The following is a 24215-nucleotide window of genomic DNA, read 5'->3' on the forward strand; positions in this document are numbered from 1 at the left end:
GATATTACAGAACAACCCCATTTGCTAAAGGGCAGATAATGTACATAGAACAATGTATACACATGTGTTGCTGTAGACATTTGAGCTTTGTTCATGGTATATTTAGATTTTATCAATTAGTCTTTCATGTTATCAGAGGTTACAGAAATGTTGAGCTCCAGATTCAGTGATTTTGATTTGATTGATTTATTTATTGTCACATGTACCGAAGTACAGTGTAAAGTATTTTTCTGCGGCCAAGGAAACCCACACAGTACGTACATAGTAGACAAAAAAAATAGTAGATAGTTACAGGGAATGCGAAAAAGTACACAGTACATCGACAAATAAATAAGAAATCTTCAGACCTCTGTATCTTCCGCCTGATGGAAGGGTTGGGAAGAGGGCAAAGCCTGGGTGTAAGGGGTCTCTGACAATGCTGTCTGCCTTCCTGAGGCAACGCGAGGTGTATGCAGAATCAATGGGAGAATGGCAAGCTTGTGTAATGCGTTGGGCTGAGTTCACCACACTCTGCAGTGTGATCTGGGGCCGAGGAGTTGCCATACCAGGCTGTAATGCAGTCGGATAAGATGCTCTCTATGGCACATCTGCAGAAGTTTGTGAGAGTCGATGCAGACATGCCAAATTTCTTTAGCTTCCGTAGGAATTAGAGACGTTGTTGGGCTTGCTTGACTGTTGCATCAATGTGAGTGGACCAGGACAGACTGTTGTTGATGGTTTGATAGTGACCCCATGGAACCTAAAGCTATCAACCACCTCCACTTCACAGCCATTGATTTAGGCGGGGCGGGGGCACGTGCTACGCTTCCTGAAGTCGATTCCTTGGTCTTTCCAGCATTTAGAGAGAGGTTGTTTTCGGTACACCATGATACCAAGTGATCTACCTCCCTTCTGTAGTCTGACTTGATGTAACCAGTGCAGTTGACAAGAGGGAGCCAGTCGATATGGTATATTTGGACTTTCAGAAGGCGTTTGACAAAGTCCCGCATAAGAGATTATTGTGCAAAATTAAAACGCATGGGATTGGGGGAAATGTATTGAGGTGGATAGAAAACTGGTTGGTAGAGAGGAAACAAAGAATAGGGATTAATGGGTACTTTTCAAATGTAACATCTCAAAGTTTGCAGATGATACCAAGTTAGGTGGGAGGGTGAATTGTGATGAGGATGCAGGGATCCTACAGCAAGATCTGGACAGATTGGACGAGTGGGCAAACCAATGATAGATGCAGTATAATTTGTATAAGTGTGAGGTTATTCACTTTGGAAGCAAAAGCAGTAAGGCAGATTACTTCCTGAATGGTTGTAAATTGGGAGAGGGGAGTGTGCAGCGGGACCTGGGTGTCCTTGTGTATCATTCGCTGAAGGTAAGCATGCAGGTGCAGCAGGCGGTAAAGAAGGCTAATGGTTTGTTGGCCTTCATTGCGAGAGCTTTCGAGTACAGAAGCAGGGATGTGTTGCAATTGTACAGGGCCTTGGTGAGGCCACACCTGGAGTATTGTGTGCAGTTTTGGTCTCCTTCTCTGAGGAAGGATGTTCTTGCTCTGGAGGGAGTGCAGCGAAGGTTTACCAGACTGATTCCAGGGATGGCGGGACTGTCATATGAGGAGAGATTGACTAGGTTGGGAACCAGAGCTATGTATCAGAGGATAGGGTAGCTGTTGAACAGGCAGAAATAGTATGCAGCAAGTCTGTGAGGAAGGATAGACAGTTGATAGGGCAACGTTGTACACAGTGGAATGGGTTAAAGTGTGTCTGTTTCAATGCAAGGAGTGTCAGGAATAAGGGAGATGAACTTGGAGCATGGATCAGTACTTGGAACTACGATATTGTGGCCATTACGGAGACATGGATTTCATAGGGGCAGGAATTGTTGTTAGACGTTCCGGGGTTTAGATGTTTTCAGAAGAATAGGGAGGGAGGTAAAAGAGGAGGGGGAGTGGCACTGTTAATTAGGGAGTGCACCACGGTTGCAGAAAAGGAGGTAGTTGAGGAAGGTTTATCGACTGGGTCAGCATGGGTGGAAGTCAGAAACAAGAAAGGAGCAGTCACTTTATTGGGAGTTTTCTATAGACCCCCCCAATAGCAGCAGAGAGATAGAGGAACAGATTGGGTGGCAGATCTTGGAAAAGTGCAGAAGTAACAGAGTTGTTGTCATGGGTGAATTCAACTTCCCTAATATTGACTGGAACCTCCTTAGTGCAAATGGTTTGGATGGAGCAGATTTTGTCAGGTGTGTACAGGAAGGATTCCTGACTCAATATGTAGATAGGCCGACTAGGGGGGAGGCCATATTGGACTTGGTGCTCGGCAACGAACCAGGCCAGGTGTCAGATGTCTCTGTGGGAGAGCATTTCGGTGACAGTGACCACAACTCCTTGACCTTTGCTATAGCCATGGAGAGGGATAGCAACACACAGTATGGGAAGGTATTTAATTGGGGAAGGTGAAATTATACTGCTATTAGACAGGAGCTGAGGAGCATAAAGTGGGAACAATTGTTCTTGGGGAAATGCACAACAGTAATGTGGAGATTGTTTAAGGAGCACTTGCTGCGAGTGCGGAATAGTTTTGTCCCACTGAGACGAGGAAGGAATGGTAAGGTGAAGGAGCCTTGGATGATGAGAGAAGTGGAGCTTCTAGTCAAGGGGAAGAAGGAAGCTTACATAAGGTTGAGGAAGCAAGGATCTGACTCAGCTCTAGAGGGTTACAAGGTATCCAGGATGGAACTCAAAAATAGACTGAGGAGAGCTGGAAGGAGATCCTGCTCTGGGTCTTCTTTGGCACTGGTATTATGGTGGGTCTTCTTGAAGGAGGTGGAGACCTCGGAGCGGAGAAGTGAGGTGTTGAAGAGGTAACAGAAAAAAACTTTGAGGTTACTTTGTGGGACTCTGCTCTGGGTGATTGTGCTCTGGGTGATCCTGCTCTGGGTGATCCTGCTCTGGGTGATCGTGCTCTGGATGATCCTGCTCTGGGTGATCCTGCACTGGGTGATCGTGCTCTGGATGATCCTCCTCTGGGTGATCCTGCTCTGGGTGATTGTGCTCTGGGTGATCCTGCACTGGGTGATCCTGCTCTGGGCGATCGTGCTCTGGGTGATCCTGCTCTGGGTGATCCTGCTCTGGGTGATTGTGCTCTGGATGATCCTGCTCTGGGTGATTGTGCTCTGGGTGATCCTGCTCTGGGTGATCCTGCTCTGGGCGATCGTGCTCTGGGTGATTGTGCTCTGGGTGATCCTGCTCTGGGTGATCCTGCTCTGGGTGATTGTGCTCTGGGTGATCCTGCTCTGGGTGATCCTGCTCTGGGTGATCCTGCTCTGGGTGATCCTGCACTGGGTGATCGTGCTCTGGGTGATCCTGCTCTGGGTGATTGTGCACTGGGTGATTTCACTGGTCTATTCTGCAACCAGGAATGTTATCCTCCGATTTGGAAATTGGTAAGTGGGTTTGTAATTCCTTCAGGTGAATGCCATTTGAAATGGGCAGTGGGAACAGGGGCTTAAAAGAAAACTTGAGAAGGGCATGTTTTATTTCAACCAAGAAATATTGGATATATTAGAATAGGTTATTTATCATGAAAAATAAATGCTTTAAGAACAGAAACACAAGAGCAAATCAATTAGGAGAAAGAGAAGACAAGAGATAAAAAAAAGGTGGGAGGAAGTATCGAAGTATTTTTTACTTAGAGAATTACATTGAATCAACATTGAAACAGACTATATGGGCCAAACAAGCCTATTGTCACAGTCCCAGTTGATGTTATCTTAATACGATGTGGGGAGTCCACAGTGAGAATTTACTGCATATTTCATGATAGTTCTTGTTATAAATAAACAGTAATCGTGTTCACAAACCTGGTGCCTGTGATTATTTGGGTAGCCGGAGGCCAAGGATTTTGGGTATTTTTATAAGGATTATTGGTGAATTCACTTGTGTTGTGACAGCTGCATCCTGGGATATGGAGATCCCCGGCGTCTTCGAGACTCTCCCAGGATGATGAGTTGAGGGATAAGGGGTACCGGCTGAGGCCATGGCTGATGGACCAGTACAGATGTCGGTGGTCGCTGCGGAGACCCAATATAACTTTGCCACCTGTGCTGTGATTGAGCGGTCGCTGGACTGCTCAAAATGCAGTTTTGGTGCCTGGACGGCTCCGGGGGTGCCTGGACGGCTCCGGGGGTCCCTGGACGGCTCCGGGGGTCCCTGGACGGCTCCGAAGTTGCCCTGCAGTACATTCCCCCGGAGGGTCTCCTGTTTTGTGGTGCTCTGCTGTATCCTCCACAACCTGGCACAGCAGCGGTGAGACATTCTGGAGGTGAAGGAGGAGGGACATCCATCCTCGTCTGAGGAAGGACCAGGAGGGGCTGAACGACGTGCCTGGGGAGGACCTCCCAGTCGGAGGAAGGAGGACTGGAGATGCAAAGGGTCTGGCATGCTCGGAGGGCCAGGGAGCCCCTCACCCTTACCCAGTTCTCATAGGATGAGGCTCTGTCTGACATTGCACCCCCTCCTTTACCGCCCCAATCTCACCTTTCCCCCGTCCCCCCGATCACCCCCTTCGTCCATTGGCCACCCCATCCCCACCCATTCTCCCCCCTCTTCAACAATTCAGGGGTTGGATCCCTCACATATAAAATTATGAAGGGAATAGATAGGCTAGATGCTGGGAGGTTGTTTCCACTGGCGGGTGAAAGCAGAACTAGGGGGCATAGCCTCAAAATAAGGGGAAGTAGATTTAGGACTGAGTTTAGGAGGAACTTCTTCACCCAAAGGGTTGTGAATCTATGGAATTCCTTGCCCAGTGAAGCAGTAGAGGCTCTTTCATTAAATGTTTTTAAGATGAAGATAGATAGTTTTTTGAAGAATAAAGGGATTAAGGGTTATGGTGTTCGGGCTGGAAATTGGAGCTGAGTCCACAAAAGATCAGCCATGATCTCATTGAATGGCGGAGCAGGCTTGAGGGGCCAGATGGCCTACTCCTCATACGAATGGGATATGGCGCTCGACTCATCAATTGTCAGTTCCAAAGCGCCACAGCAAAAAAACGCACCGACCTCCTCAGAAGACAAACATGGGACACAACTGGCAGAGTACCCTTCGTCGTCCAGTACTTCCCCGGAGTGGAGAAACTACAACATCTTCTTTGCAGCCTTCAATACATCATCGATGAAGATGAACATCTTGCCAAGGTCACCCCCACACCCTGACTACTTGCCTTCCAACAGCCGCGCAACCTCAAACAAACCATTGTTTGCAGCAAACTACCCAGCCTTCAGAACAGTGACCACGACACCACACAACCCTGCCATGGCAATCTCTGCAAGACGTGCCAGATCATCGACATGGGTACCACCATTACACATGAGAACACCACCCACCAGGTACGCGGCACATACTCGTGCGACTCGGCCAACGTTGTCTACCTCATACGCTGCAGGAAAGGATGTCCCGAAGCATGGTACATTGGCGAGACCATGCAGACGCTGCGACAACGAATGAACGGACATCCCACGACAATCGCCAGGCAGGAATGTTCCCTTCCAGTCGGAGAACACTTCAGCAGTCACGGGCATTCAGCCTCTGATCTCCGGGTAAGCGTTCTCCAAGGCGGCCTTCAGGACGCGCGACAACGCAGAATCGCCGAGCAGAAACTTATAGCCAAGTTCCGCACACATGAGTACGGCCTCAACCGGGACCTTGGATTCATGTCGCATTACATTCACCCCCCACCATCTGGCCTGCAAAATCCTACCAACTGTCCTGGCTTGAGACAATTTAAACCTCTTTAACCTGGGATTATCCCTCTCTCTGGATCTGTAAAGACTTAATTACCTGCAAATGCTCGCATTCAAAGTATCGTCTTGCATATTTGAATTTGTCAATATATATGTTTCTGGAACCCACCTCTTCATTCACCTGAGGAAGGAGCAGCGCTCCGAAAGCTAGTGATTTGAAACAAACCTGTTGGACTTTAACCTGGTGTTGTAAAACTTCTTACTGTGCTCACCCCAGTCCAACGCCGGCATCTCCACATCATGGCAACTTTTTATTTGGACACTAAGGGCAATTTAGCATGGCCAATCCACCTAACCTGCATATCTTTGAACTGTGGGAGGAAACCGGAGCACCCGGAGGAAACCCACGCAGACAAGAGGAGAACGTGCAGACTCCGCACAGACAGTGACCCAAGCCGGGAATCGAACCTGGGACTCTGGAGCTGTGAAGCAACTGTGCTAACCACTGTTCTAACGTGCTGCCCAACATGACACTGACCAACCGGAAGCTCCACACCTACCTGGACCTGAAGCTTTGAGCTTTCCCGCTCTTCCTGATCCCACATTAAAAGAAAATGGCCCCTCGATTCTCCCCACCAAATTCCTGGCCTGTTTCTGGACAACAACATGTTTGGGGTTACGATGAAGGTTGACAATCTCGATGACATTGTAGAGGAGAAAAGTTCTTACTCACGAGAAGATGAAAATATATTACAGTGATAAGATAAGAACGGTTATTTTTCATTGCGACTGATCCCTTTCCAGAGATTAAGTTAATGACGTACAGAATTATTTACCACTAATGATAAACTCAGTGTATAAAAGGGAGAGTTGATGTTCACAACACACCAGCTGCAAGATGGCAAAGCTTCTACTTGCAACAGGTAAGCCTGTTTGACCATTTCAATACCTCTGTTATTGTAATTTATTTTCTAAACTCAGAATTCAAACAGGGAAAAGAACAAAATTAAGACTCCTTTCTCAAATCTGAGCCTCATTATAAAGGAATCGATTCTTTACAGTGTTGCTTGAAGATGTCTTATTATTGGATTGCCTGTTTAAAAATTCATTTTGCAGGATGTGGGCATCTCTGACTAGACCAGCATTTATTGTCCATCTCTAGTTTGCCTTCAGAAGGTGGTGCCGAGCTGCCTTCTTGAACCGTTGCAGTCCTTGTGGTGTAGGTACACCCACAGTGCTGTTAGGGAGGGAATTCCAGGATTTTGACCCAGCGACAGTGAAGGAACGACGATATATTTCCCAGTCAGGGTGGGTGAGTGACTTGGAGGGGAACCTGCAGGTGGTGGGGTTCCCAGGTATCTGCTGCTCTTGTCCTTCTAGATGGTAGTGGTCGTGGGTTTGGAAGGTGCTGCCTAAGGAACCTTGTTGAGTTACTGCAGCGCATCTTGTAGATGGTACACACGGCTGCCACTGTGCGTTGGTGGTGGAGGGATTGAATGTTTGTGGAAGGAGGAGCAATCAAGAGGGCTGCTCTGCCCTTGAAATGAAATGAAAATTGCATCGAGCCTCCTGAGTGTTGTTGGAGCTGCACTCATCCAGGCAAGTGGAGAGTATTCTCCACTTGTGCCTTATAGATGGTGGACAGACTTTGCGGGGTCAGGAGGTGAGTTACTCGCCGTAGGATTCCTGGTCTTTGACCTGCTCTTGTAGCCACAATATTTATACAGTTAGTCCAGTTCAGTTTCTGATCAATGGTACCCCCCCAGGATGTTAACTGTGGGGGATTCAGCGATGGTAATGCCATTTAATGTCAAGGGGCGACAGTTAAATTGTCTCTTGCTGGAGATGGTCATTGCCTGGCAGTTGTGTGGGGTGAATGTAACTTTGCACTTGTCAGCCCCGAGCCTGGATATTGTCCAGGTCTTGCTGCATTTGGACAGGGACTGCTTCAGTGTCTGAGGAGTCGCGAATGATGTTGAACATTGTGTAGTCATCCGCAAACAATTTAGCTTCTGACCTTCTGATGGAAAGGAGATCATTGATGAAGCAGCTGAAGATGGTTGGACCTGGGACACCACCCCGAGGAACTCTTGCAGTGATGTCCTGGATGGGTATAAATGCTGGTACAGCCTGCAACACCCACGTTCCGTCAATGAATAACAAAAAATAAAGGGCAGGACAGGGTGAGGAAAAGAGTTTGATCAAGGATCGATTCTTAATGTTTCTATTCACTCATCATTGGGAACCCTTAAACCTTTCAGCACATTTTGCTGTGAATTTTAACACGTATCCTATATTCTTTATTCCAGCGGTGGTCTTGTTGGCGTGCCTGGAACTGGGTGAGTCTTGGTGCTTTTTAAGCTATTTTTAATGATATGTAATGAGTAGAAGCTCAGTCCTGATTTTCCTTTCTCCTCAGGCTCTGCCTACAGACTGGTTTGTTACTTTTCAAACTGGGCTCAGTACAGACCAGGAGAGGGGAAGTACTTTCCCCATAATGTGGATCCCTGCTTGTGCACACATCTGATCTACGCTTTTGCTGGGATGAGGGGCAATCAAATCTCTACCTATGAATGGAACGATCCGAAACTCTACCACGCATTCAATGGCCTTAAAAACAAGTAAATCTGTTCTATAAATATTGAGAATGGATTGCGATGCTAAGTATAGTTTAAAGTCCTCATTATATATTGTTATGTATTGAAAAATTCTGCTGAATTAAATATGACATGACTGACCCAGTCAGGGAGGTGATTTCTGGGTGAAATTGGGTTTTGTTGATTAGTGTCCCATTGGCAGAGATGAGTCGATGCCCAGTGGGTCTGACAATGTCTGACACAATCATTGTCACCGTGTTGTCCCATATAAACAAAAAAATACTTTACATTAATTAAGCATGGTAAATACTCTTGAGATGGTAGATTGAACTGAGAAGTTATTTTAATTAGTGTACAGTTTGATTATACTGTTACACACAGTAAATACCACGCGTGTGTCATGCAAAGTGCTGAGTATACAAACCAGTGTATGTACAGAAACACTGAGCTGTGAGAGAGCTGGAGTTTCCACTTAGCTCAGAGTGAGTGAGATGCTATTTGCATTTTAATTATTCCGGCCAGCGATAAAACACCAATCGATGTGTGTTAAATCGGTGTGTTAAATATTTTCACTAAATTTACACTAGTCCCCGTTATTGTAACCCAGTAGTAAGTGACTTCCCCCCCCCGCACCCGGTTAATCATCTCCGTCCCAGGACATTGATGCCAGAGTTCCTCAGGATCATAGAATCATAGAATCCCTAGAGTGCAGAAGGAGGTCATTTGGCCCATTCGGTCTGCACCTACCCTCTGAAAGAGACCCCTACTCTAGGCCCAATCCTCCAACCTCTCCTCGTAACCCCATCTAGGGGCAATTGATTGTGGGCAATCCACCTAACCTGCACATCTTTGGACTGTGGGAGGAAACCATAGCACCCGGAGGAAACCCACGCACACACGGGGAGAAAGTGCAAACTCCACACAGACAGTCACCTGAGGTTGGAATCAACCCGGGTCCCTGGGGCTGTGAGGCAGCAGTGCTAACCACTGTGCCACCGTGCTGCCCGTGTCAGTGTTGTAGACTCCACCATCGTCAGCTACTTCATTAATGACCTCTATCATAAGGTCAGAAGTGTAGATGTCGCTGATAATTGCACAATGTTCAATAATACCTTCACAGATACAGAGACAGTCTGTGTCCATTGGACAAAATTAAGGATTAAACTGATAAGGAACAATTAACCTTCATGCCAGGCAATGTCCCTCTCTACAATAGAGAATCTAACCACGCACCCCCCACCCCGCAACCCCCACCCTGTCAATTCAACATTACCAAATGTTAGCCTTGCCAACAATGCCATACCCATGACAGAATAAAATAAAGAGATGGTTTTATTGTTTGTGGGACATTCCCGCATGAACCCTACCCTCTTTCCTGTGACACACCAAAGGTTGTGAAATGTATGTCGTGCGCTGAGATATTTCTGTTCAACCAAGATTTAGCACCAAAAGCTGAAAAAGGTTCAGACAATATGGATGTATTTACTTATGTTCTTTATTCTAAATGCACAATGTGTTCAATTTTACAACAGAAATGGGAACCTTAAAACGCTTCTGTCCGTCGGAGGCTGGAATTTTGGAACTCAGAAGTAAGATTAAAAGTTATTTTATCTGTTGTGTGAAATGTGCTTCTTTTCCTATTGATCAACAATGTGAAAAAAACTGGGTCAAAGTGATCAATTTGGGAATGTTAATTGTGTAGTTTTATAGAAATGTATAGATTATCTGGTAATGAGTGTAATATGAATATACCGAGCTTTGTATAAAATACAATTTGAATATTAATAACAGGATCTCTGTCTGAAGCACAAGTGGGCGGCATTTTCAGAAACATTCATTCAAAGTTAATAAAACCATTCAAATTAACTGAACTGATTATTGAGAGCAGTAACAATGCAATACTTTACAACTATATTTTTGTAAATTATAATTAGTTTCCTGAAATTGTGAAAGATATGAATCGCTTAATGGTTCAGTTGGTAATTACTGAGGCCCAAGTACTCCAGTTCTGACCTTGTTTGTCATTCTCCTCTCCTCTAGATTCACCGCGATGGTTGCCTCATCAGGGAATCGCCAAATTTTCATCAAGTCTGTGATCAGCTTCCTGCGCGGTTACGGGTTTGATGGTTTGGATGTTGACTGGGAATATCCTGGGTCAAGAGGAAGTCCCCCACAAGATAAACATCTCTACACTGTGTTGGCACAGGTAGGAACAAATGTATTTAACAGGATGTTTGGTCTTGTAGCTCAAGTGAAGCATCTTTCAATCCTGTTTGTAAATCTAAATTTCCTCTCAAAGTCCTCACCAAGGACACGGAAAATAGGAACAGACTCGGGAAGTTGAGCTCTCCCAGCCTGTTTGGCCAATCAGTGAGATTATGACTGATCTGAAACCTAATGAAGTATTGTAGAAGCAGATGTAAAATATACTTTGGCACACGTTGTGAGACAGAGAAGTGGAATGATCAAATATGAAACTTATAAATTTCCATAGCAAATTAGTTTGATCGCAACCTCATTAATCACTATGATAAAAGATGTCTGTGCGATAGCAGCTATCCATTTAGGTTCCATGTCATAAAAATAGAAAATGCTGGGAAATCTCAGCAAGTCTGACAGCATCTGTGGAGAAATAAGCAATGGGGCTGGTTTAGCACAGTGGGCTAAACAGCTGGCTTGAAATGCAGAACCAGGCCAGCAGTGAGGGTTCAATTCCCGTACCGGCCTCCCCGAGCAGGCGCTGGAATGTGGCGACTAGGGGCTTTTCACAGTAACTTCATTGAAGCCTACTTGTGACAATAAGCTATTATTATTTATTAGAGTTAATGGGCGGGATTCCCTGGACATCAGGATTCATTTTCCCTGCTGGCAGCTCACCCCCACAAGCCGGTTTCCAGGCGGCGTGGGTGGTATCAATGAGAAATCCCACTGACAAGCGGCAGGAGGATAGAATCCCACTGCTGGTGCATGGTGCACGGCCAGGAAACACAAGGCTGGCAGACCGGAGAATCCCGCCCAATGTTTGGAGTCAGTATGGCCCTTCTTCAGAGCTCCATTTAAACAGCTCCCTCCCTCTGCTTCCACCCTTGGATGGATCGACACTTGGTCATGGATACATTTTATGAAGCCAGGAAACGTTTTGCTCTGCATTTGCAACTCTTTATTATTTGTGGAGGTCTGGAGCTAAATTAACTTTTGTCCATTTTCAACATGCAGGAACTGATGGCGGCCTTTGAAGCTGAAGGAAAAAGCTCTGGCCAGCCGAGACTTCTGCTGTCACTCGCGGTTGCTGGTGGGAAGAATAACATTGATACTGGCTACGAGGTTCCTCAGCTTGGACAGTGAGTATTCCTGTTAGTCCCACAGCACTTCATAGTTTAGCAAGTTTAACTAGTTAGCAGCTGAGCCGTACAGATCTGGAAAGTCCTCAGTCCAAACTCCAGTTGGCTGAACCCAATTAAGGCAATGTTAGAGGTTGGCAGATAGTTGGGTAACACTGTTCTATTCCTGTTTGCTGACCTGTTACCCCCGAGTTTACAGGGCAAACATCGGGTCAACAGGTGAAGATAGAATTGGTGGTCAGCTGGTGACTGTGGCACATTCAAGCACAATGGGCAGCGTAATATAGAGTCACGGGGTTTAATCTGAGAGTTAATGGTTCCACCCATTGATCCAGAATTATTCTATTTGGGTTCGACAATGGGCACATTAACCCATTTAGGAATTAAAACATGGCTCTCATTTATATCAGATGAGCGTTGGCCATTTCAAAGCCTGCTTGAAAACCGTGTTGGGCATGCCTGCAGCTGGCAGAGTCCAAGGTGTCTCATTCGTTTACCACTCCAATTTCAGAAGGATTGTAGGTTCAAGTAAAAAAGCTTCAATTATTTTAGTATACTATGGTTTGAGCAGTGGCTCAGTGGTAGCATTTGTCTCTCAGTTAGGCGATTGTGCGTTGAACCCACACTTGAGGACTTGAATACACATTCTCAGCTAACACGCCTGGCTATCACTGTAACTCAGATCTCTTCTCATACAGAATCGTGGACTTTTTCAATGTGATGACATACGATTTCTTTGGACCCTGGAGTCACACCACTGGAGAAAATAGCCCTCTCTATCCTCTCCCAAATAACAAAAACCTTCTCAACCTTGACTTTAATGTGGTAAGTGTCGATGAAAATAGAACTCAATTATATTTTGTATTTCCAAGCAGTAACTACCTTCAACCAGATGGTTTTACACAGCCCATCCAGCAGACACTTTCATGTTTCTTGTTCTGTAGGACTATGCCATGAAATACTGGAAAACGAAGGGAGCTCCCGCAGACAAACTGAATGTTGGATTCCCGACATATGGCCATACCTTCAGACTGACATCATCCAGCCATGGGGTTGGAGCCCCATCATCAGGTGCGGGACCAGCTGGACAGTACACCAGACAGGCTGGATTCTTGGCCTATTACGAGGTATTGATACCGATTCACCTTCTTCATTCCAGAACTGATGTTTAAAAATTACTAATTAACCAAGTACTGAATTCGACCCTCAAAATACTTTACTGTAACAACATCTGCATAACCTCAATCATACAAGTTTCCTCAGGAAGAGTAAGTAACATACGTTAATGTAACCAAACAGAATGTGGCACCCTGATGCAATTTGAGTGATAAATGCTTCTTGGACGACCTAATCAAAAAGACAGGCCGTGCATTCTGACATCCTTACCCAGGACGCCTCTATCTGATCATCTGCCCCGTGTATGAAGGTCCCGCTGCCTCTGCCAGCTTCACAACACATGGCATCGCCCAGCTTAGCTACCAGGAGCTGAAACGTGTGACATCACACTCTGATGATCAGAGACACAATGTCACAGCCGCCATCAGCAGGAGGTGTTTGACTGTCTCACTCTGGCCATTGTTGTCAGTCTTGGGAAATACACAAGGAGGTGAAGTGGAGAGTATAACATTTTACATCCTCAACCTCCCTCTCTACAGAAAACGTGAGAGTTTTTGTACAGAGTTCACAGTCAATCCTTGGCAATTTGTGTGTCAACCTTCTGCACTATTTCCAAACTGTTGGAGGGTAAGGAATCTGGTGTTGTTGCCATCTCTTCAACCAATCTCTTTGTCAGGGGTATGAGTAAAGTCCAAAGGCTTCTTTGGCTTCTGCTGCACCTCTGATTGGGAACGTGTGGTGTCAGGAATCATCGATTATGTTTTAATGAAGTAATATTGTTCAGCATTTGCTTTTTATAAATTTAAAGTACATTTTCAACCGTGAAAAAGGAAAGGTACCTTCTATCTGAAGATTGTAATTGAGAGAAAATGAAGCTGAATAAAACCATTAAAGGAAAGTGAAGTGAGAAAGATTGTCAATGTTGCAAACCTTTGACTAGTTGTGAGCACTGACAGTTTGAATGCTAACCTCTTACTTTTCTCCCAGATCTGCACTTTGTTGAAAAGCGCCACCATGGAATGGAATGCAGCACAGGTGGTTCCATACGCTTATACAGCGAGCGAATGGATTGGATATGACAACGTGAAAAGCTTTAAAGCCAAGGTAACTTTGAGAAACTGATGCCAGATTTTTATATGTTGCTTAGTACAATATTTATTTGAATAAACAACTAGCTTGTTACGGCAAGCATTAGAATCATGTTATCAATCTATTGATTATCTGGAACATTAGGATGGGTGGAGCATCACACCTGTAAAAGAAAGTATCATTTATTGGTCTTGTATCTGAGCCTCAACTTAGGTGACCCGACCAATGATATCTCACCCACAAAACCTTCAGAGAGATGCTGCACAAGAAGATTTCATTCATGCCAGTTGGGTTTGCTATTTGATTGACATTTAAGTTAAAATGGACACATTGGACGGGATTCTCCCCTACCCGGCGGGCCGAACCGGCGCCGAGGAGTGGCGTGAACCACTCCTTCGTTGGGCTGCCCGAAAGTAACGGAATCCTCCACACTTTCAGGGGCTAGGCCGGCGCCGGTGGAGTTGGCGCCGCACTAGCCAGCGCTGAAGGGCTTGACGCTGCATCAACCGGCACCGAAGGGCCTCCGTCGGCCGGCGCAAGTTGGCGCATGCGCAGGAGCGCCAACATGTGCCGGCGTCATCCCAGCGCATGTGCAGGGGGGGTTCTTCTCCACGCCGGCCATGGCGGACCATTACACCGGCCGGTGCAGAGGGAAAGAGTGCCCCCACGGCACAGGCCCGCCCGCGGATCGCTGGGCCCCAATCGCGGGCCAGGCCACCGTGCCCCCCCCCACCCCCTGGGGCCAGATCCCCCCCACCCCCCCCCCCAAGGACTCCGCAGGCCCCCCCCGCAGAGCCAGGTCCCGCCGGTACGGATCTGGTGTAATATACGCCGGCGGGACCCGCCGAAAACAGGCGGCCACTCGGCCCACCACAGACCTGGAGAATCGTTGGGTGGGGGGGGGGCACTGCCAACTGCCCCCGACTGGCGCGGCACCATTTCCACCCCTGCCGAAAAACCGGAGTCGTAAAATCCGGCAGCCGGCGTCGGGGCGGGATTCACACCGCCCCCGGCGATTCTCCAGCCTGGCGGGGGGTTGGAGAATCGCGCCCCTTATCTTCTTAAATTTGTTTTGACCATCATTTTTATTTCTGGCTTAGTCTCGACCACAAGAATATTAGGAGAAGTTCATATTTGTGTCAACTCACCTCTTTGCAGCTGAGATATAGCTAATGACGGAAATAGAGATAGTTTGTGAAATGACTGACTTCACAGATACTAAGACAATAACATCAATGATATTTGGATATTTAAATATTTCAAAATCACCTCAGTAAATATTTCCATGTCTCCTGGTCAATGGGTAAAGTTGACTGAAACAGTCTTCATGAAAAGGTATTCAGGGCACCTTGGGACATTTCCAGAATTTTAGAAAACTTATTTTGGATTTAGCTGTGATGCATTGTAAATCTTGAATAAAAATTGCCTGCAAAGAAGGATTTGTGAAAGTAATTTGTGAACAATGTATTGCAGATTGAATGGCTGAAAAAGAACAACTTTGGCGGAGTTATGGTGTGGGATCTTGCTCTGGATGATTTCTCTGGTGCTTTCTGTGGTGAAGGACCATATCCACTCATTAACACACTGCACTCTGGGCTTGGAATTTCTACATGTAAATATCAGGCTTCTTTATACTTGGAGCTGATCACAAAGTTAGCAGGGACAGCAACTAATAACTCAGATAATGTAGCAAATTGTTTGGAATTGTTAGAGCCACAAAGATCTGACGACGAGAATACTACTATGTATCTACAAGCATAAAATTCCTGAAGCATGAAAAGTTCCATGGTAAAATACTGGAAGATGTATATATGGTAACCGGCTAAGCCAGGAAGCTGTATTGTTGTTGCTTCCAGGATGTATTGGCACCTTAATTAATCATGTGCCCTATATTATTGTGTCATTGAAAGGGAAAACATATTGTGATTCAAATTTATCAATTTATTTATTGGAAGGAGCTTAATTACAGCTTCCACTCATTTTGTGTGATTTGACTTAAAATAAAACATTCTTTGAATCACACTTCAAAATTTGAATTCCTAAAAATACACTCCAAATAAAATTGACTGTCAATTGAATTCTTCGGTAGTTCTCACTGAACTGAATTTCGACGAAGTTCGGTCCTGATGCCAAAAGGATATTGAGTTTCACCGGTAGATTTTCAAAGCAGCAACAGCCATTAACTCTACAAGTTTATCGGCGCTTGCTCCTAATTGTTGGAGAAAGAAATTAATTTCTGAATTTTATTCCCTTCCAGCTTGTGCTCCTTCCAAAACGACACTGAAGCCAGCTGTCCCTCCTACTCACGCCCCTAGTGGAGGCGGTGGTGGTGGTGGAGGTGGTGGTGGAGGTGGTGGCAGCGGGTTCTGCGCTGGCAAAGCTAACGGTACCTACCCTGATCCAAAAGACAAGAGCAAGTTTTATCAATGTGCCAATGGAAGAACCTACTTGGAAAGTTGTGCTTCTGGATTAGTCTTTGATTCTTCCTGTGAATGTTGCAACTGGGCGTAATGAGAAAGCAGAAGGTAGGTTTGCTTAATAACCCAAATAACAATTCAAAACAGGTATTCTGTGGAAAACAGTAATATTGAGGTTGTGTAAAATACCAATGTAGACTTTATTACAAGTCCTTAACGAATTCAGTACAGTTTTAAAACTGACGGGTAAAATCTAAAAACGCAGTTCAGTGGGTGTAGAATTCAAACAAATGTGCGTGTTAGATAAACGTAGGTTCATTTTCCCAGAGTCAATGGGGTTGAAATGGATGGTATGCCCTTGCTTTGGTGTGATTCTTATTGGTTTATGGGATGTGGTGTTGTTCTCATGAACACCTCTTATTGTCCAGCAATAATTACCCTTGATTAGCCGCCATCTTGAACCACTGCAGTCCCCACGGCAACGATCTGACATCATAGACATCTGCAATGACATTTTCACTAAACAAGGTTGTTGTGTTTTATTTCAGCCCAAGCTGCTTTTCCATATATGTCCCAGAAACTGGTTGTGGAATTGGGGAATTGTGTGTGTGTGTGCGTGTGCATGTGTGTGTGTGCATGCGTGTGTGTGCATGTGCATGTGTGCGTATGTGTGCACGTGTGTGCGTGTGTGCCCGTGTGTGCGTGTGTGCGTGTGTGTGGGGTCCTGGTCAGTTCTGTGGGTGGAGATGTGTCACTGGGGAAGGAGAAAGGCGAGGAAACAGGAAAATAATTATAATTTTAAAATAGATCTAAAATAGAAGTTGTTTAAGTTGTTTTTTAATGCAGCTAATGTGATATTGAAACATTATTGTTGAGTGAAAGAACACTAAAATCCTCTTTCTCTTTCCAGCCGCCATCAATCTTGGTCGGGCACCAGTGAAGCTGTAACTGGTTTCAGTTTAATTACTGAAGTGACTACTTTGTGGGTGAAGACCATTAATGTCCCACATCGAATTTGTCTCAACTGAAGATATACATTGCAGTTTAAACAGCAAAATAAAATCATTGATTCATTCAGAAAATTATCTCTTGTGTTTTTTGTGAGTGAGGTGATGCCGTCAAGGTTGTGGTGAGCTGACATTGGGACTGAAAATCTGTCTCGAGACACCGTCCCATCCCCAGACAGGCTCTTTCAAAAATGCATCTGCCCAGCAATGTGGAAAATCGGCCGGGTGTATTCTATCCACAAAAGGCAGGGCAAATCCAACCAAGCCAATTACTGCCCCATTAGTCTTCTTTTGATCATTAGTAAAGGGATTTAGGGGCCATTGACAGCACCTACCCAGCGGTAAAGTGTTGCGTGACGCTCAGTTTGAGTTTGGTTAAGGCCACTCATCTGATAACCTCATTATAGCCTTTGTCGAAACATGGACTGAGGAACCAAACTCAGATATATGGTGACATCAAGGCAGTATTTGACTGAGTTTGGTATCAAGGAGCCTCACAGAACTGGAGGCAATGGGAATCAGGTTTGGAGTCACTCCGAGACAAAGGAAGATGGTTGTGGTTGTTAGAGGTCATTTATATCAGTGTTGGGTCATAGCTGCAGGAGTTCCTCAGGATAATGTCCTGGCCCAGGCATCTTCAGCTGCTTCATCAATGACTTTTCCTCCATTGTAAGGTCAGATGTGGCTATATTCGCTGATGATTGCATAATGTTCAGCACAGTTTGCTACTGTTCAGATATTGAAGCAGTCCATGTCACTATGTGGCAAGACCTGGAGAACATTCAGACTTGGGCTATTAAGTAGCAAGTAACATTGTGCCACACAAGTGTCAAGCAATGACAATCTCCATTAAGAGAGAATCTAACTATCTTTCCAATTCAATGGCATTGCCGCCGTTGAATTCCGTCCTTTTGGTTCCCATTAATCAGGAGCTGAATTGGATCAGCCGTACAAATCCGGTAGCTACAAGACCAGGCCAGAGACTTGGAATCCTGCAGCGAGTAACTCACTTCCTGACTCCCCATAGGCTGTCCACCTACTACAAGGCAGAAGTCAAGAGTGTGTAACTCTCTACCTGTCCAGATTAGTACAGGTCCGACAACAGCCAAGAAACACAATACATAATAAAAGCAAATTACTGCGGATGCTGAAAAATCTCAGCAGGTCTGGCAGCATCTGTAGGGAGAGAAAAGAGCGAACGTTTCGAGTTCAGATGTCAAAGTTATAAGACAGAGAAAGTGGGATATATTTATACTGTGGAGTCAGAATGAAAGATGAGTCATAGCCACAGAAACCCTGGGAAACGGGGTGCTAATAGCCACAGAAACCATTATTATTGATGGTTGTAAAAACCCATCAGGTTCACGAATGTGCTCCACGCCCCCGTGAGACTCCAACCCTCTCAGCCCAGATTCACGCCACGTGGATTGGTGTGAACAAAAGGTGTGAAAGGCCAATCAACAGAGAAACTAACACCAGAGGGTGAACTGTGACAGATGTAGATGTGGGGGGAGGGGAAGGGGGAAGCAAAGGGGAGAAAAGGTAAGGAAAGGGGGATAAGATAGTGGGGGAGGGGTTAAATATATATAAAGAAAGACAAGAGAAAAATAAATGGTAAAAAACAGTTAAAATGAAATGGGATGAAAACAAATGGGTCGAGGTGCAGTAGAGCTAATCAACTAAAGTTGTTGAATTCGATGTTGAGACCGGAAGGTTGTAGCATGTCTAACCCAAAGATGAGATGTTGTTCCTCCAGTTTGCGTGGAGCTTCACTGGAACATTGTAGCAGGCCAAGAACACACGTGTGAGCATGGGAGCAGGGTCTTGTGTTAAAATGGCAAGCAACGGGAAGGTCAGGGTCCTGAATGCGCACAGACCGAAGGCGCTCAGCAAAGCGATCACCCAGTCTGCGTTTGGTCTCTCCGATATAGGGGAGACCACATTGGGAGCAGCGAATGCAGTAGACCAAATTGGAAGAGATGCAAGTGAAACGCTGTTTAACCTGGAATGAGTGTTTTGGACCTGGGATGTTAAGCATGGAAGAGGTAAAGGGGCAGGTGTTACACCTTCTGCGATTGCATGGGAAGGTGCCATGGGTGATGGGAGTGGTACTGGGTATAGTGGAGGAGTGGACTAGATTGTCTCGGAGGGAATGGTCTCTGCGGAATGCTGGCAGAGGGAGTGAAGGGAAGATGTGTTTGGTGGTGGCATCACGCTGGAGTTGGTGAAAATGGCGGAGGATTATGCTTTGCATAAGGAGGCTGGTGGGGTGAAATGTGAGAACGAGGGGGACTCTATCCTTGTTCTGGGAGGGAGGGGAGGGGGCGAGGGTAGTGGTGCAGGAGATGGACCGCACACTGGAGTGCCCTGTCAATAACTGTAGAAATACAACACCATTGAGGACAAAGCAGCCTTCTTGACTGTTAATCCAGCCACCACCTTAACCATCTGCTCCCTCCATCACTGATGCACCGTGTCAGCAGTGCGTACCATCTGCAAAATGCACTGTCGTAACTCATCAAGTCTCCTCTGAAAGCACCTTCCAATCTGCACCTGTACCACCTAGCAGGACAATACCTGGGAACACCACCACCTGGAGGTTCCTCTCCCAGTCACTCGCCATCCTGACTGGGAAATATATCACCGTTCCTTCACTGCTGCTGGGGCAGCATCCTGGAACTCCGTCCCTAACAGCACTGTGGGTGTATCTACACCACATAGACTGCAGCTCACCTTCTCAAGGGTGGTCCTCGATGGGCAATAAATGCTGGTGTAATGAGTGATCACCAAACCCACTAAAAGAATAAAATAAATCAATTTTGCCTGAAAGGAATTCACACATTGCCAAGGCAAATGGGATTAGTACCGTTTGGTATTTAATGGTTGGTGTAGACATGGTGGACAGATGGGCCTATTTCTGTGCTGTACGACTCTTTGACTCTATAGGTTCAAGATGCAAACAGATGTGTGAAACTTTGACACAGACTCAAGGCAGAGCTCTCCGATATCTACAGTCATTCCTCACCGGACGCACTTCTGTCTTCAACAAGGAAGGAAATTGGAACCAATTGAGTTTTTGTATCCTACATCTGACCAACATTTGTTTTCACAAGAATAATGGAATTAATCATTGATAAAGCAGATTGATTAATTGTCTGAGGCAGATATGGGTGGGGCAGAGATTTTAATTCCCATTTCTGATGGGAAAATGCTGTTTTCAGTTAGATTTCCACCAGCCCAGGCAAATTATTTTTGTTTCTTTTGCTTTTCTGGATGTGTCATTAGCAAGACTATTTATTACCGAGTCCCAACTGCCCTTGAGCAGACACCTTGAACCGCTGCAGGCCACAGTGCGGTTAGGGATAGAGATCCAGGATTTTGACCGCGTGGTAGTGAAGGAATTGTGATATAATGGCAGGCTGCCCCCCCGCCACCAACAAACACGTCAGGTGGAGACTAGAGAATCTCACCCAACATTTCACATAGGTCCTCCTTAACAACAAATCTGCACTTCCTCCTCTTTTGAGAAACAAATTCTAAGGCGGGATTCTCTGGGACCGCCAGCTAGCTGCGGGATTCGCAATGGCTTGCTGATTCCCACGTCGGTCCAATATTGGGGTTCGTGCCTGGCGACAATCTGGTCTCGAGTCCCTCAGCCTGCCCCGTCAGCCATAATGGGTTTCCCCCACACTGGCTCCGTCCAGGAAGCACTTGAGAACAAAGTGAGGGCCTCATAAAAGGTTAGAGAATCAGCTGCTACCCTGAGTCAATAGATCCCTGCAGAGCTGTACTGTTACGATCTCAGACCAGACCCCAACATTTGTTTGGATACTGGACAAGAACAACAAATACTTTATAAAAGTTGTGAGGAAAGGATACTTCACTCCAGCAGTGATTCCACTGACCAATGGGTATCTTTTAGATTAAAACAAACATTATTTTAAACAGAGGATTAAACACATTAACATCACAGAAAATAGCTTTTAACAGTTGAACAATTCTTAAACTAAAAGGAAACCCTTTTTGCTACTAACTTATACCTTCTCGATCTCCAATTAAGCAAAGCCCATCACAGGTCAAAAGTCACTTATAAATAAAGTTAGCAAACACAGGATTACTTGCTGTACACTTGAATAGGGATTTCATAGGATCATAGAATTTACAGTGCAGGAGGAGGCCACTCGGCCCATCAGGTCTGCACCAGCTCCCAGAAAGAGCACCCCACTTAAGCCAAGGCCTCCACCCTATCCCCATAACCCAATAACCCCACCCAACTTTTGGGACACGAAGGGCATTTTATCATGGCCAATCCACCCAACCTGACCTTGGACTGTGGGAGAAAACTGGAGCGCCTGGAGGAAACCCACGCAGACATGGGTGTGAACGTGTAGACTCCGCACAGACAGTGACCCAAACCGGGAATCGAACCTGGGACCCTGGAGCTGTGATGCAACTGTGCTAACCACTGTGCTACCGTGATGCCCCTTGATTTCTTGAAAGACTGTTTGATCACAGAGAGAGATCCTTTCAGGAAACAACCTGAAGATTGTTCTGTCTGTGTCAGACTACTGCTTAACCTGACAGCCTTTTGGCAAAAACCGCACTAAAAGTTAAACTGCCTGCTATGGACCTGGCTCCTCTCATTAATTACATCATCTTTATCCCACTCAGGTCCCCAGGCGATTAGGGGCACCCAGGTGGTCAAGCTGTGGGAGGGTGGTACCCCGACACCTTGATGCCACACTGGCACTACCAGCCGCGCACCCTGGCAGTGTCATCTGGGCACACTGGCAGTGGCACCTGGATACTACTGCCTGGGTGACATTTAAAATTGGCACCCTGATCTCAAATGGGATCAAGTGTGGCCTCGGAAAGGCGTTCCTCACCAAGGCCCAAAAATGAAGTCCGTTCGATCGTGAGGTCGTTCCCGATGCCGCCGGGAAACATCCAGCTAAATGTGCTCAACGTGGGACTCCCTTTCCTTTCCATTAAATCCTGCCCACAATATCAGTTGAAATTGTGTGAATTAATTTCCAATAACAGTTCAAGGCAGAAACAGAGGTTTGAAACTTGGACTGCAACTCAAACGGTTACAGAATTAGTATATTTGACGGGCAGCTTTAGATTTAATTAGAATTAATCGGCAAACAATAATGAATACAGCTTAACAAAAACAAATTAAACAAATGCAGAATTTGAATCAAAGTCAGAAAGCCCAGTCACAAGAAAGAGTCCTTGAGTTACCTTGTTGTTGGAAGCATGCCATACAGTTCAGTTTTTCTAGATATCCAAACTTGTTTTTCGAACTTGTTTTTTCTGAGACATTACATAATAGACAATACAGCCTGTGTAACTTCAACTGCAATTTTATTTTAAAACACATGCCATAGTTAGTGAACTCAGCTGTCTTTGGACATAGATTGAGTTCAGACCTTTTCCAGAATTCCCTATGTTTTTGAGACAAAGACACTTCAAAACCTGAAGAATTTATATCGGGTTGTAAGGAGAATGATCTTTTCTCCATTTTTGTTTGGATATCCAGATTTGTCATGGTGAATTCAAATTACGTATCTCATTTTAAACATAGTTTGGCATGCTACAGCTTAACATCTATGCTATTATATAATCCTGATTTATAAATTGTAGTCTACAATTGGTTTTAACAATAAACATTGATATCCTAGAATTCTAAGTTTAAATTCTAAAAACTGATACTGGCAAACTTAACAATAGTTTATTCTGCTACAATATACCCTGATATATATTCCATCCTAAAATAACTTTGCGAGGTGGGAGGAATTATTGGTAGAGGGATTGAGTTCCGGAGTCAGGAGGTCATGTTGCAGCTGTACAGAACTCTGGTACGGCCGCATTTGGAGTATTGCGTACAGTTCTGGTCACCGCATTATAGGAAGGACGTGGAGGCTTTGGAGTGGGTGCAGAGGAGATTTACCAGGATGTTGCCTGGTATGGAGGGAAAATCTTATGAGGAAAGGCTGATGGACTTGAGATTGTTTTCGTTGGAGAGAAGAAGGTTAAGAGGAGACTTAATAGAGGCATACAAAATGATCAGGGGGTTGGATAGGGTGGACAGTGAGAGCCTTCTCCCGCGGATGGAAATGGCTGGCACGAGGGGACATAGCTTTAAACTGAGGGGTAATAGATATAGGACAGAGGTCAGAGGTAGGTTCTTTACGCAAAGAGTAGTGAGGCCGTGGAATGCCCTACCTGCTACAGTAGTGAACTCGCCAACATTGAGGGCATTTAAAAGTTTATTGGATAAACATATGGATGATAATGGCATAGTGTAGGTTAGATGGTTTTTGTTTTGGTGCAACATCGTGGGCCGAAGGGCCTGTACTGCGCTGTATCATTCTATGTTCTATGTTCTATGAATGGCATTCTTAATTCAGGACCCAGTCTATAGATGTTCAATCAGACTATGTTCCTTTAATGATTTGATACTTCTTTCAGTTGAGGTTCTAGGCGAACAAAAGGTTTGAGGAAATGGGTAAAGCCAGCAGAACCATTAACACATGCACTTCACCATCGGCAGCACTCCACAGTGAAAGCAATTTACTTTGGGAAGGAAAATGAAATCTACAGACATTTGGTATCTGGCGTTTTACAGACATTTGTTTTCCCAAGAAAACAAGAAATTAATCAATTACGTAGCCGATTCATTGATTGTCTATGAGCCCAAGATATGGGTGGAGCAAAAGTTTTAATTGGTCTTTAATTTCTGATGGGAAAAGGCTATACTTCTGCTGTTTTTCCAAAAATGTGTGAGGACCGTTTAACACAAATAATAGGATTAATTTTCTAATTGATTTATAGAAGCTTTCACTGAGCATATTATTATTTCCATAAAGAATGACACATAAATTTATTCCCAACACCTTTCTCATTATCAGC

General features: G+C 45.3%; 2 protein-coding genes across 2 annotated transcripts in view; one reads left to right on the plus strand and one right to left on the minus strand.

Annotated features, from left to right (window-relative positions):
- The window catches only part of LOC140393643 (uncharacterized), a 411041-nt gene that overhangs the window by 85298 nt on the left and 301528 nt on the right, over positions 1 to 24215 (minus strand). The window lies entirely within an intron of this gene.
- LOC140393645 (acidic mammalian chitinase-like) lies at positions 6596 to 17375 on the plus strand. Its single transcript, XM_072479924.1, has 12 exons — positions 6596 to 6656; positions 8043 to 8072; positions 8153 to 8354; positions 9863 to 9919; positions 10371 to 10536; positions 11547 to 11671; positions 12370 to 12496; positions 12616 to 12798; positions 13775 to 13891; positions 15350 to 15488; positions 16134 to 16401; positions 17204 to 17375. The coding sequence occupies exons 1-11, from the start codon at positions 6632 to 6634 to the stop codon at positions 16385 to 16387; spliced, it is 1425 nt and encodes a 474-aa protein (XP_072336025.1). The 5' UTR covers positions 6596 to 6631; the 3' UTR covers positions 16388 to 16401; positions 17204 to 17375.

The sequence above is a fragment of the Scyliorhinus torazame genome, chromosome 17, assembly GCF_047496885.1.
Source record: "Scyliorhinus torazame isolate Kashiwa2021f chromosome 17, sScyTor2.1, whole genome shotgun sequence".
Taxonomy (NCBI): Eukaryota; Metazoa; Chordata; class Chondrichthyes; order Carcharhiniformes; family Scyliorhinidae; genus Scyliorhinus; species Scyliorhinus torazame.